The 12,505-nt window shown below is 36.3% G+C and overlaps 1 protein-coding gene across 7 annotated transcripts in view; it reads right to left on the reverse strand.

Annotated features, from left to right (window-relative positions):
- LOC100650999 overlaps positions 1 to 12,505 on the reverse strand; it is a 156,606-nt gene that overhangs the window by 91,111 nt on the left and 52,990 nt on the right. For all 7 annotated transcript variants that reach the window (XM_048405137.1, XM_048405143.1, XM_048405141.1 and 4 more), the window contains exon 3: positions 2,449 to 2,573. In XM_048405137.1, coding sequence (XP_048261094.1) covers positions 2,449 to 2,573 — 125 coding nt within the window. The remainder of the gene's footprint in view (positions 1 to 2,448; positions 2,574 to 12,505) is intronic.

The following is a 12,505-nucleotide window of genomic DNA, read 5'->3' on the forward strand; positions in this document are numbered from 1 at the left end:
ATAAAACAAAAAATTTTGTGCGTCTATCACTTCCTCATAAAACGAAAGAAACTTTTCGGACAACCTAATATAATCATAGCGTACCCACTATTGGCATTTTCCACTATACAACCATTATTCCGTTTCTTTAACAACGTTCATAAAATTTGCATAAAATATTATACAGTTTAATTACGAATAACCGTAAAGAATATAAGTCTGAAGAGCAAGCTCAAGGACAGATACTACGCGATTTCTTTTCGCATCGTAACATCATAGAACGCTTATGTGTATTTCATGGAGAAAACTGGAAGGATCTGTTTTCCTCTGGCGTTCTCCGGAGCATCCAGCGAAGCATATTGCGGATAGAGAGTATCGATCTCTCGATGGAGGCTCGTTGCGTCCTTCTTGGTCGCGTGTGCGAGCACGGTCACGCAGAAGCTCACGTTGTTGCGGCAAGATCCTCTTAAAAACGGACGGTAAACTGCTTCTCGATTTTTCAATCCAGCCACCGGTTGAAATTCTTTTCATCTTGCTCGATCGTGAGGACGTCCTTTCACATGGGCGACGACAAGTCGTCTAGCTTCGGCAAGCGTTATTTATAACTATGATATTATAGATTTCTTCTCATACAGGTACGGTTCTATATTTGCGAAAAAATTGTTTGACGTTGAAATATCGGGGACGATTCAGCTGGAGTTCGATGCGCTTAAATATCGAGGAATAATTTGTGTGTTTCGTCGTTAATAATAATCGTGATTGGTGTAACAGGATAAATCAATTATTGTAATAATTGAGTACTTGCATACTTTCTTCTACATCGTCTTCCTTTATTTTTCCCTCTTTGACATTTATCATTATCATTATTGTATATTATAGCACTCATACCTACTATCATTTTTTGTTTCTTTTAATAATACTTCAGTTTTTTTTTTTTTTATGAATCATTAATGAAGAACAAATATTTTCTTTCCACTATTTTACTTTATTCGTTCGTATATATAGTTAGTATAGTATCGTATAGTTCGTATTTCGATATAGAACCCGAGTAATGGGAATGGAACAACATAGAATATTTGTACATTACATCATACTATTTATACATTTTAATGCAAATGGAGAATTTGATAAGTACCATTACGATTACCAAACAGTACTAATCACATGAAAACTTGTATCAATTATGTCTCTCTGTCTAGTCATTGGAAGTGCGTAAACTGCTTCTAATTACTCGCTAATGCAACTCTAAACGATTCTGTTTTACAGCCGTCTAATTAACCGGCAATTCCGTATGATTAGTAAACCAAAATTTCAAACTTTCTTATTTTCGATAAAAATTTCGAAACGCTGAAAAATCGAATCGCTGTTATTCGACTGAAAAGCTATTTTCCTCTAAATTCTTTCAAAAGCAAACCTGGTAGAATTTTCTCTCTCTATGCTCTCCCGATTACTAGGAAAATATGAGAAATCCTATAAAGCACGTCTCGTAGTTCCTAAAGGGGAATAAATCCGTGCAAGTTCCGAACGAGCGCGGGAATTTCAAATGAGAATGGCCTGAACTTCGTATTCTCGATGGTTAACCACATTCCAGGACAAACGAAGAGCATATTAATTGGTAATTAACCGAGCGGATCGCTAATTAGAAAGTCCGATAATCGAGGGAAGGAGCAGAGAAACTCTCTGCTTCCGGTCTACGTGCCTCGTGAATGCGAGTCTGCACGCGTTCCGTGTTCTATCGTAATAGGAAGACCTTCAAGAACTTGGAATCTGCTCGATATCGTGCTAAATTTCAATTGGTACGATAATAGAACGAAATTAGATAGTAAAATAATCATTGATATTATATAGGGTGGAATGAAATTTTTGAAGAACATTTTTCTCGAAATTTTGTTAGAGAAACGTACTTTTGAAAATTGTGATAAAATTAAACGATCACAGAATGATAATACCAGGAGGAGTTATCCAAATAATTATTTTTCTTGATATTGAAAGAAGAAATCTTTCTCTCTCTCTGCCTACCTCTAAGAAAAATTATTAAAGTAAATTATTATTTTTCTTGCGCAGAAAATAATCCAAGGGAAAAGATTCTACGCTATTTGTTACATTTATGGAAGCGTTCGAAAACCTCAAGGACACGGAATTCATCCGATACAATTTAAAATTTCAATTGGAGCGGAGGATAAAATAATAATTCCTGTTTTATTGTATAAAATGAAAGTTTTCAATGAAATAAAAGAACAGTCTCACGTAATGAATAAATATTGTATCCAATCGTTTGTATCATTATTAAAATTATTATTTTACCTCGAATAAGAAGTTTTAATCGCGTAAATTGATATTATCAGGTAGCAGTGATGCCATTTTTTTTTTTTTTTTGTTAATATTTCTATTTAACGCGATAGCGATCTACGGAGGTGTTTGTGCGAAGTTCGAGCGAACAAGAGTATCGTAATGAATTTTCAAACTTACCTCGATACTGAAATAACCCCTGTCTACATAATCGCCGAGGAAGAGATACTTCGTCGTGGAGGGTGGTCCGCCCACCTCGAACAACTTCATCAGGTCATAGAACTGTCCGTGAATGTCACCGCACACTGAAGCAGAAGGAAAAAGAAATTATTCAGACCGTTTTCTTATTATTAGTAAAGAGTATCCAGAGATCAACCGAGTTTGTAACATAATTTTCATTTATTATTTAAAATGTTTCTCTTTTATTATCGAGCTGGGTTAAAAAGAAACTAAAGAATACCAATTTAAACAATTACGTAAAATAGATATTTTCTTCGGGCTAATTAATTGCCAGTTTATTATGATATCGTCAACCAATTCAAATTTATATTTTTTAACGACCTAATTTCGTTTTTCGCTATTCTATCTTCTCTCGATTTTCTACGCCTTCTACGAAATCAAGTAAAATATAGTAATTCAGGAAATGACCTATATTGAATGAATTTTCATCACACTATTTTGATCGATCAAACGTCCCTGCTCGTTATCTCTGGGAGAGCATTCGAAAAATGATGAGATCGTTCGACTTTCTTTTAATTAATTTTATAGGTACAGGAATTCGCTATAAATATTTTAGCGAGCCTTTTACGTATTTATAGCAAGTAACTGACAAGTTTCGAACATCAGAGAGCGCAAAGAGAGACTTGAGATTAAAATGCAGAGACAGTATGAATATCAAATATGTATTGAAAATATCTGCATAATTTATTTATACGGCAAATCTTCATTTATCCGCACTGCATTTATCTGTACTCCGTTTATAGAAATAACTTAAGGTTTAATTAAATGAACTTCTGCTCATTGACTAAATGTAAATGTCCTTTATCTTCCAAATACAATTAACTTTAACCAAACTTTGATATCGTGTTCGAATTTTATTACTGTGCTTGGCAATATATTTAAAAACCATTTCAGTGTTTCCAAAAATATAGCCACCTTCCGAGATCTCAATAATTCTACCGCTCTCTCATCGCCGCTCTAACCAGAAAACCTCAACCTTTATCTTCGTCGAAACACAATTAATTTCAAGAAACAGCTCTCTGCAGCAGAAGCTAAATTAGAATGATCGTCTGAACAGCTCGGAACCGAAATGGCAAACGAATTGTCCGGAAGAACCAACGCGATTCTCTCCCTCTCTCTCTCTCTCTTTCTCTCTCTTGGGAAATTCAAGGTCGATTCGCGAAATTACCTAGCGCGATTAATCGAGCACGATTAATGCCCGAGCAACGTCAAACACGCGTACACGAATTTACTTCGGAGATTAGGTAAACTTGTTTGCGAATGTTTCCACAGTGAAATTACGATGGTTGAGGAGGAGGAGGAGGAGGAGGAGGAGGAGAGAGAGAGAGAGAGAGGCACACAGCGCTGGGGAAACTTTCCAACCGATGTTACTTGGCAAACTCCATACACACGGAGACGTACGTAACTGGAGGCAAGTTATTTACCGACGTTTACAACTCGTTCAAAAGGAAACATTTGCCACGTATACGCCATGGATTTGAGGGTAAGCTGGCCAACACGGGGCCTGAACAGGAATTTTTACCACGGTTCTTTGATCCACAATCACGGATGAGGTCTTGGTTTTCTTGGGGGATGAAGTGCGGAGACGTGACTCGGCGAAATATGCTTCTGTAAAGCTGGGATTTCTATCTGTTTCACTTGGAAGAATGAGGAAATCCGGAGCGCAGGTCGAGGAATTGAGTTCTAATGCGTATTCTACGGAAGGTAAGAGTGGAAATATTATGCGGTAGCAGCGGAGGATAATGTTTTCCAAGTGGAATTTTCAAGAAAAGGTTGTGGTGGCTTCGAAGAAAAAACATAAAATTTCCGTCTTTTAGATATTTACAGGTAGATATTTTGGAGAGTATAATTCTATTCTGATATGATTATAAAATGGAAATATTTATGTATTATATGCATGTACATGTTTCTAGCCATCTAATTTTTATCCATTTTTTGTAGTTTTCTTTTTTTTTAGAAAAGACCAAAGTCTTATTTAGTAGGAGTTTCTAACGTTAGTCTAATAAACATGGAAATAACAATAGCCTACTATAAATAGGGTGTCTAATGACAATATAATAGTACAATAAATATATGATTTTACAGTGTCAAATTAAATGTTATAAAATTAAATGTAGTTCTTAAAAATCGAGCTTCTTTGTTTCCTGTAATATAGGTACATAATGCTGTCTCTACAGCGCAGTAGTTTCGAGGATTCAAAAAAGGGTAAAAGCATGAGCATATGTATAATTGCAAACAATGTATAGAATATCGCCTTATAAGATTTCATATGAAACAGAAACTAGAAGTAGCTTCTGATTTGAACGATTGATTTAAGTGACATACGATAGAACTCCGTTTATGTGTATGGACAAGTTAGTTCATATAATCAGGTCGTTCATATAATAGAAATCCACATATTTTTTTCTACCACCTATAAATTTTCATTCAGTTAATAAAAGTTCATGTTCGTACAAGAGGATTCCACATTTGCTGTAAAATACATAATAATATGTAAACTTGTATCGACTGCGAAATGTGAGAGTGTGTCACACAACGCGTGTCTTACTGTTAGATGTTCGTGTAAGTGGACTGTGTCGAATAATAGTTAAACATTTTTAAAATTTCGTCTATGCAGTGTACCGATTTGTCCAACTCTAAATCTCGAAATCCTTAGCATCATAACAAATCTACCTTAAATTGCCATAAGATAACACCCAAGATGATTAATTAAACCGTAACTCCCCATTAATCAAGCAAAGTTCGATTTTCCCAACAGATACATTAATAACAAAATTCTTCGATAAAGATTGCGTACCTTCGTATTCAAAGCGTTTTCGCGTGATAAGCGCGCAAGGAATTACAATGGAAATCGAAGTAGATTCAGAGAGAAGCCTTATCGAGGTGATGGGAGAAAAAAGAGGAGCGAGGTAAATTAACGAGAGTACGTAGGGAGCATCGCGCGATTACCATAATCCCGAGCGGTTTCGCGAGCAATTTCCATCGGTCGTCGGTCGTCCCGGTGGACCGCTTACTATAGCGATAATAAGGCCAAAGGCGCGGCCGCGGCAACTAACGAAGCGTAAATCCATACGATCAAGCTTTGGGAAAACCGCTTTGATCTCTCCTTGCATAAGCTCAGAGCGGACTGCTGTTGCGTTTTCCACTGTATATAGAGATAATCCGCAGAGAATATCGTCGAGGAAAATCGGGACTAAAAAGTTGGCGATCTCTCTCTCTTTCAGTATCGTTGGCTTTTTGTACGATGAGTACAGTAGTAATTTTGATTCTTGGATCTCTGGTCTGCGAATGTGTTTGGGGTTAAGAACGAATTATAGATATCTTATTTCTGAAATATGTACAATTGAAAGAGGGTCGTGATTGGGGTATTTGATGTGCGAAGCTGTACCCTGTAATCTTATGATTTATGATATTTTAAATCATAGAAGATTTCTACTTTTTTGATACATAAAATTATTCATTCGGATATTTTATTTCTGCAAATTTGTTTCTACCAATATAATAGTACGAAGTTTAACAGTCGTTTTGCAAAGTTGTTCTCGAAATGAATGCTCTATTTCAACAGAGATTATTAAGATATAGATAGTTTTTAAAATATGTGATTTTAGTATTCAATATAATTTTACTATCTTTTATATATTCCACGTTTCGTACGAATAAAATATTCAAAAAGAAAAAGAGAAAAGATATCTGAGAAATAACGAAGACAGCAGAATTAGGTCAAAATATGATTGGGAATCGCGCCTCAGTCAACTAACTTGCGTTCTATCCACTAAAAATGAAAATGCTATAACATTACAACACACGTATAACAAACGTGTGCGTTCAAACGTATAATGGATATCGTCCAGCGATAAATCTCGCCTTGTTACCAGAACGTGGCGGAAACGGAAGGGACAGACACGCACTACGGCGTGTGTGTTCAATGTTAAAAGCGTCAAGATTACACGGGCCTCGAGTTCTGTTTCCCTTCTGTGCGATTTATGCGAACTCGACGCGGCCATTTCGTTTCCCAGGATATACCGAGACGATATTGGTTGGCTTAAGCATTGCTGCCGTATAGTTCTCTACTGCGTAATTCAGCAACAAGTGGCAACTTTCCTTCGGCTTTTATTAGGCCGCCTTCGAAGGGTCTGTGTTCAATGTCTGACCACACACGCGCCTATACTACTCAACCGCTTTACCACACTCGAAATGGGGAAAAGCTGTTGAAGTAATCCGTGAGGGATGGTTTGTGGTATCTTAAGGGCTTTGGAGAGGAACGCAGTTTGCTAGAAATTGGTTAGAAAGAAACGAGATTAACGTTTCATGATACTTGTGTAATTTTTCGTGGTTATTGCATCTTTTTCTTTTAATATATTTATGAATGTCTTGTTAATAGTGGGAAGATTTTTGGATTTAAGAACTGGCTTCCTTTTCTCTTCTTCTTTTTTTTTTTTTTTATTAGAAGGATGATATTTTAAGATATTCCTCAGGTGAACTTCAAAATTCAAGACCATTATCTTTATTTATCACACAGTTATCGAGAATTTGTTAACAAAACTTGATGCATTTTAACACAAAAGAGAGAGTTTTTACCTATTTTCTGATACAGGAAAGCTATATTTAAGAACCGTACCAAAATTGTCACAAAATTACATCGAAATGTCATAAAGAGAATTCATTAATTTCTATGAAATCGTCTGCATAATTTTTTCTTAAATACTAATAAAAAAGGATGCTTGCATTGGATATTCCAATTATCTATATTAACATTTAACCTTTCGAAATAAACACAAAATAAATAAATCAAAATTATTATTTCCATGATATCGTATCACCCTTACGTCTATTAACATTTATTAAGAAATTCCAGTTTGGCTAACATTTCGCCAAGAATTATCTTAAAGGAAATACAGACAACGATGCGTTACGACAATGGCTTTTAACCAACAACACGCGTATCGTTTAACTCTTATTTACACAGTAGACATTCCAATCTATGATATTTCAATTTTGCAGGTATATATTTGCAAAATGGTTAATAACCGTCGCGTTACGCATTAGACGTCAGACTCAATTTTTACGTTATGGTAAAAAGGCTGGTCGCAATCTTCTCTTCGACATAAATTTGAAAACCGAGACAGTTCGTGTGAACAACTTTTATAAAACTTATAACTTCGAGTGTTTTATACTTCAACGAGGAATACTGTTTATCGTCAGAGGAAATAGTGATTTTAATACGACCGAGACACGGGGAAGATTTATGTGTACGATGATGCAGTAAACTCGCGCGACACCCTGGCAGAAAAGCGGGCCACATTCACAACTTTCTAAGCAATATGTTACCAGTGGAAAGCGATCCGCCGTTTAAGATGTCGCGAATACTAATAACTTCCCCGCCTTGCCACAACGTTTATCGACAAGAATTTATCGTTGACATTCATACGTCACTCTTCGTGTTGTTTCTCAAACGACTAAAAAGCTGCGCAATTCACGTGCAAACTTTCCTCGAACGACAATTTGAGAACTTCGTCTGGTCTGATTTTACTACAACCAGTTCCCTAGACGATCCTACACGCTTATAAAGGAACGCAAAAGCGATCCGGGTAATTTCTTACGAAAAGCGGAAAGAGCAACTGTGAAATATTCTACTTCTCTAATGCCAATAACTGGTTCTATCTTTCGATTCCGTTATAGAATACCTTCGATTCAATGGATTTCCGAAGATTTAGAATTCGTTGAATGGAAATGAAGAATCCTTTTAATGGCCAGAGAATAATAAACGTAAGATGCATTGAGAATATTTGATGTTCCTAGAAACTAAATCGGTTAACTCTATCTTTCCTAGACATCTCAATTGTATTTATTATTCAAATAAACGGATAATATGTAAAAAAAGCAAAATGACACGAATATTTATGCATCTACGATGAATTTAAAATTGCAAAAATATATAAAATTCATAAAATAACGGATATCATAATACTTAGTCGAAAGAAATAAATGTTATAGGTCTCATTTCCTCAAAATCTGCATGAAACTTGGCGGCCTAATTATCGCAGTACGCGCGTTAAACGCTCGACAGAAGGTTCATTTTCCATCGTTCGAACAACTTCGTAATCTGATTTGCGATCTGCAAATCTAAGGCGATTCATCGTCAATTCGTCGTCGTCAATTTTCTCACAGCCCAAAGTGTTCGCGTTGATTATTTTCAGTTCTTCACGAGGTAGCTTCTCTATAAGCGAAAAACTAATAAAAGGAACGTAGAGAGAGGTGTTGCAAATACCGAGAGAGATCGGTATCTCGTTACGTTCGAAAGCAAGTTGTCGCAATCAGCACTCCAACGAGAAAAAAAAAAAGAAAAAGAGAGAGAGAGAAAATAGAGACGGAGAAGGCTGAGAGCATAATGGAACCCCCTTAACTTGTCGGAGGTTCGTTACTCCGGTTGGCTCGTGACCCCGTTTTAATTAAGACGCACTCACGTGCGAGCGATCGCGTGCGATACGGTGTCTCACTTGTGCGTTAGTCACGAAAGCACGCGTGCACGCACGCGAATCTCGGCTTTGCTAGATCGACGCCGAGTTTCCGCTACTGGATATTTATTCCTCGGATATTTGTTTCTTTCGTTCCTTCCTCGTGTTGTTTCGTGATAATCGGCGGTATTTTATTGATTTATTTATTTATTTACGGTCAGAGGCACTTTGTGCGAGGATTTATGTAAGAATCCTTTGGCGTGATATCTGAAAGTTTCTTCGTCCCTTCGTTGTACAAATTATGGGTGAGAATACGTTACAAGTTTCCGCTACTAAATACTTGTTTTTCATCTTGTCGTTCTTTTTTACTCTGTTTCCTGATAATTGCAGGTGTTTTATCAGAGAAGTAGGTATTTGCTGAGAAACACTTAGCGCGAGGAATCGCGTGAGAATCCCTCAGCACGATGTCTGAGACTTTCTTTGTTTTTGAGAAATTCGTTGTAGAAATTGTAAATTATAATGCGCTGCAAGCTTCCGCTATTAGACAGTTATTTTTCATCTTGTCGTTCTTTTTTATATTGTACGGAAATTTATTTATTATTTATTTATGTGTAAGGATAACTAGAGACGTTTCGTTGGAGAAATATACGTATTTGGTCGGAAGTACTTTGTGCGAGAAATCGCGTGAGAATCCTTTAGTATGATCTTTGAGAGATTCCTCATCTTTGAAAAAAGTGTTGTAAAGATTGTATTTAGAGATCTTTCGGTGTATTAGAAACATTTGAAAGGTAATAGAAATAGTGGAATGACTGATAGAATGCGTAAAGAAAGAGTAAAACATAAGCATACATACATGTTCAAGATCTATTTTTTCATTGCCTTACTCTTTCAGAAAAAAAAAAAAAAAGAAAGAGGAAGGTGCTAACAATGCTATTTCATCGAAATTTAACTGACCTCGTGTCCATAAAATTTTCAAATCCCATTTCCAAATTCATATTTCACTCTTTCTCAGCGTAACTTTACAATTCTTTGAATCTCATCTAAAATTCCAACCAAATAACATTTAACGTTCGCGCTATCGCGTTTTACCAATCTAAGTTGCATTTTACTATCAAACCTAGCCGCTTCTTATCCCTCAAAAGACCATCTTCCATGACCAAGCGAAACATAAATCACAAGCTGCAATTTTCACGGTGTTTCCCCTTGGACACGTCCTCCTGAATTATTCAAGCCTCTATAAATACCTGAAATAGAATTTTCTTTCCACTCTTCTGAAACGCGTGTGTGGCGAAAACGAAGATCACACGCAGACGTGTCTAAACGCAATTTTCTCGAAAATATGATTTTCCACCTGGCTGACATAATATTTTAAGACGTTCTTGATCGATTGATCCCAAAAATGTGTACATGTACATCAATTATAGAGTGGAAAATTAATTTAAAATTCTTGTCTTTTTTATTTTTTTTTTTTTTTTTAATTCACCAAAGTATGCTTCCACATTGTAGCGCAGCTAGAGCAGCGTTGCATGTTTCGCTAGAGCAAACGATGTTATTCACAGGTATACGTATGAAATTTGAAGGTAGTTGCACGTTCGAGGAGAAACGTTTGACACGCGCGCCTCTCCAACTACCCTCAGGTCGAGAATCGCTATATCGAACTGTTAACTTTCTTGATAAAATTTACTCCTATCGACAGACAGAATTGAAAGGCTAGTTTGAACGAGTAAGTTTCGATTTCGTCGATCGTCACGAGACAACCGATGAGTTCTCTCTGGGAATTTGGAAACTAGGCTAAAGAACCACCCTCTCAATCACCATCGCAAAATTATCGTAATATTCCTTCCACTTTATTTGTTCTTGTTTTAAATTAATATAACATAATATAAGAAATCTGTCCACAAAAGGACAGATTTTTCTATTTTCATAGGTAATTTAATTATATTTCATACTGAGTGTATCTACGACTGATAGCAGTGGAAATTCTACTATCACGTTGAACAAAAATTAATAGAAAAGCTACAAAATACGTATAAGAAAGAAAATATTGTAATAAACAATTTGTAACGATTATTACTACCAATTCTATTCTAACTACTGTCTATATAAAAAAAGATTAGTCAAAGTTTGCAACGATTTTACATCGCGTTTTTCCTTTCTAACTCAAGCTGTAATTGTAATTATAATTGTCGCGAAGCTTACAGGTGCGTGAATGTTGTCATTCCTTTTCAAATTTATCCGTGTTCAATGGAAAAGCGTTCGATCTTCGATTACTCGTTTCACCCTAAACCTACTGAAACTGAAACGTCACGGAAGTCGTGTCTCTTAATTTCATTTCGTTACCCCTTTTCAGGTATTGACAGCTTCCAGTAGCTCGCTTGAAGTTTGCCGTATCAAAAACCTGTCCAGGAAACGGAAGTTGTTTTCTTCTTAATAAGCCCGTGACGACATTTTTCCTGATAATCCATCGATTTAATTAATCCATCGTTTCATTAGTCTTGTCAACGTCATATATTTTTCACATTTTTTTTTATTTATACTTTTCAGTCGTACACTCGACGCAACGTAAGAGGATTAAAAATTGTCTCTCGTACCCCAGAGCAGCAAAATATCTCGAGTAGCTGGGTTTTACGTTTCACCGCGAGTAACATCCGTTTCCGGAACGCGGATCAGAGACGGGAGATGAAGAGAAAAGGGGTGCAGTGATACGTGAGGGAAATGCGAGAGGACGTACGAGAAACTCTTCGAGCAACGGTCATTGTGCTTAGAAGTTGCTTAAGCTAATTGTGACAGTCACCCTGGGAATTTCTCTTGGCGGGGCTAATAGGGCGGAGGGGAGGGCAGAGTGGCTCTTCACGATGCTATCGTGCTCGAGGCTGATTAAGTGCGCCGTGGACCGAAGCTGGAAGACGATAATTTGCATCTGGATTATATCGCCGCACCGATATCCATAAACCAGGCCATTGAGTGATCGAAGCGACTCTTAAGCTCTACGAGTTCTCTATAAGCTTGTGTGCTTTTATTTCGCCGATTTATCCCGCACACGTGATGTGAATGAAACGATTTATGAATAGGATATACGTTCGAATTATACGCTATGTATATGGAGGGGTAGTTAAATACCGTTCTTTTTAATTATACTTGCTTTAAACCTGAGAAATGCTAGCTACCATTAGATCTCATATTCGAAAGTGTAAATTGTAACTATGAATATTAATTGCCTACGAATTTATAGTACAGTTTGAAAAAATGGTTTCCATTGCGATTGATTTTCAATTGCTTTTCAACTACTTGGACTTTGACACACCAGTTTCTTCAATTTATACAAAACGTTTCTAACAGCGATTCAACAATAATTGATTTTCTTTCTGTTAATTTAAAAAAAAGGAACTAATCTCTTTGTATATCATCAGTCACAGTCTATTGAAATACCGCTAATTTCTAATTTCAATTTTCAATGGTGAAAATTCTTTTTCCTAGCTTTCGAAAAATTAATGTCTTTTCATTTCAACACACGTTCTGCTCGACAGAGTCAGTTTCCTGGT

Source organism: Bombus terrestris, chromosome 4, assembly GCF_910591885.1.
Source record: "Bombus terrestris chromosome 4, iyBomTerr1.2, whole genome shotgun sequence".
Lineage (NCBI taxonomy): Eukaryota > Metazoa > Arthropoda > Insecta > Hymenoptera > Apidae > Bombus > Bombus terrestris.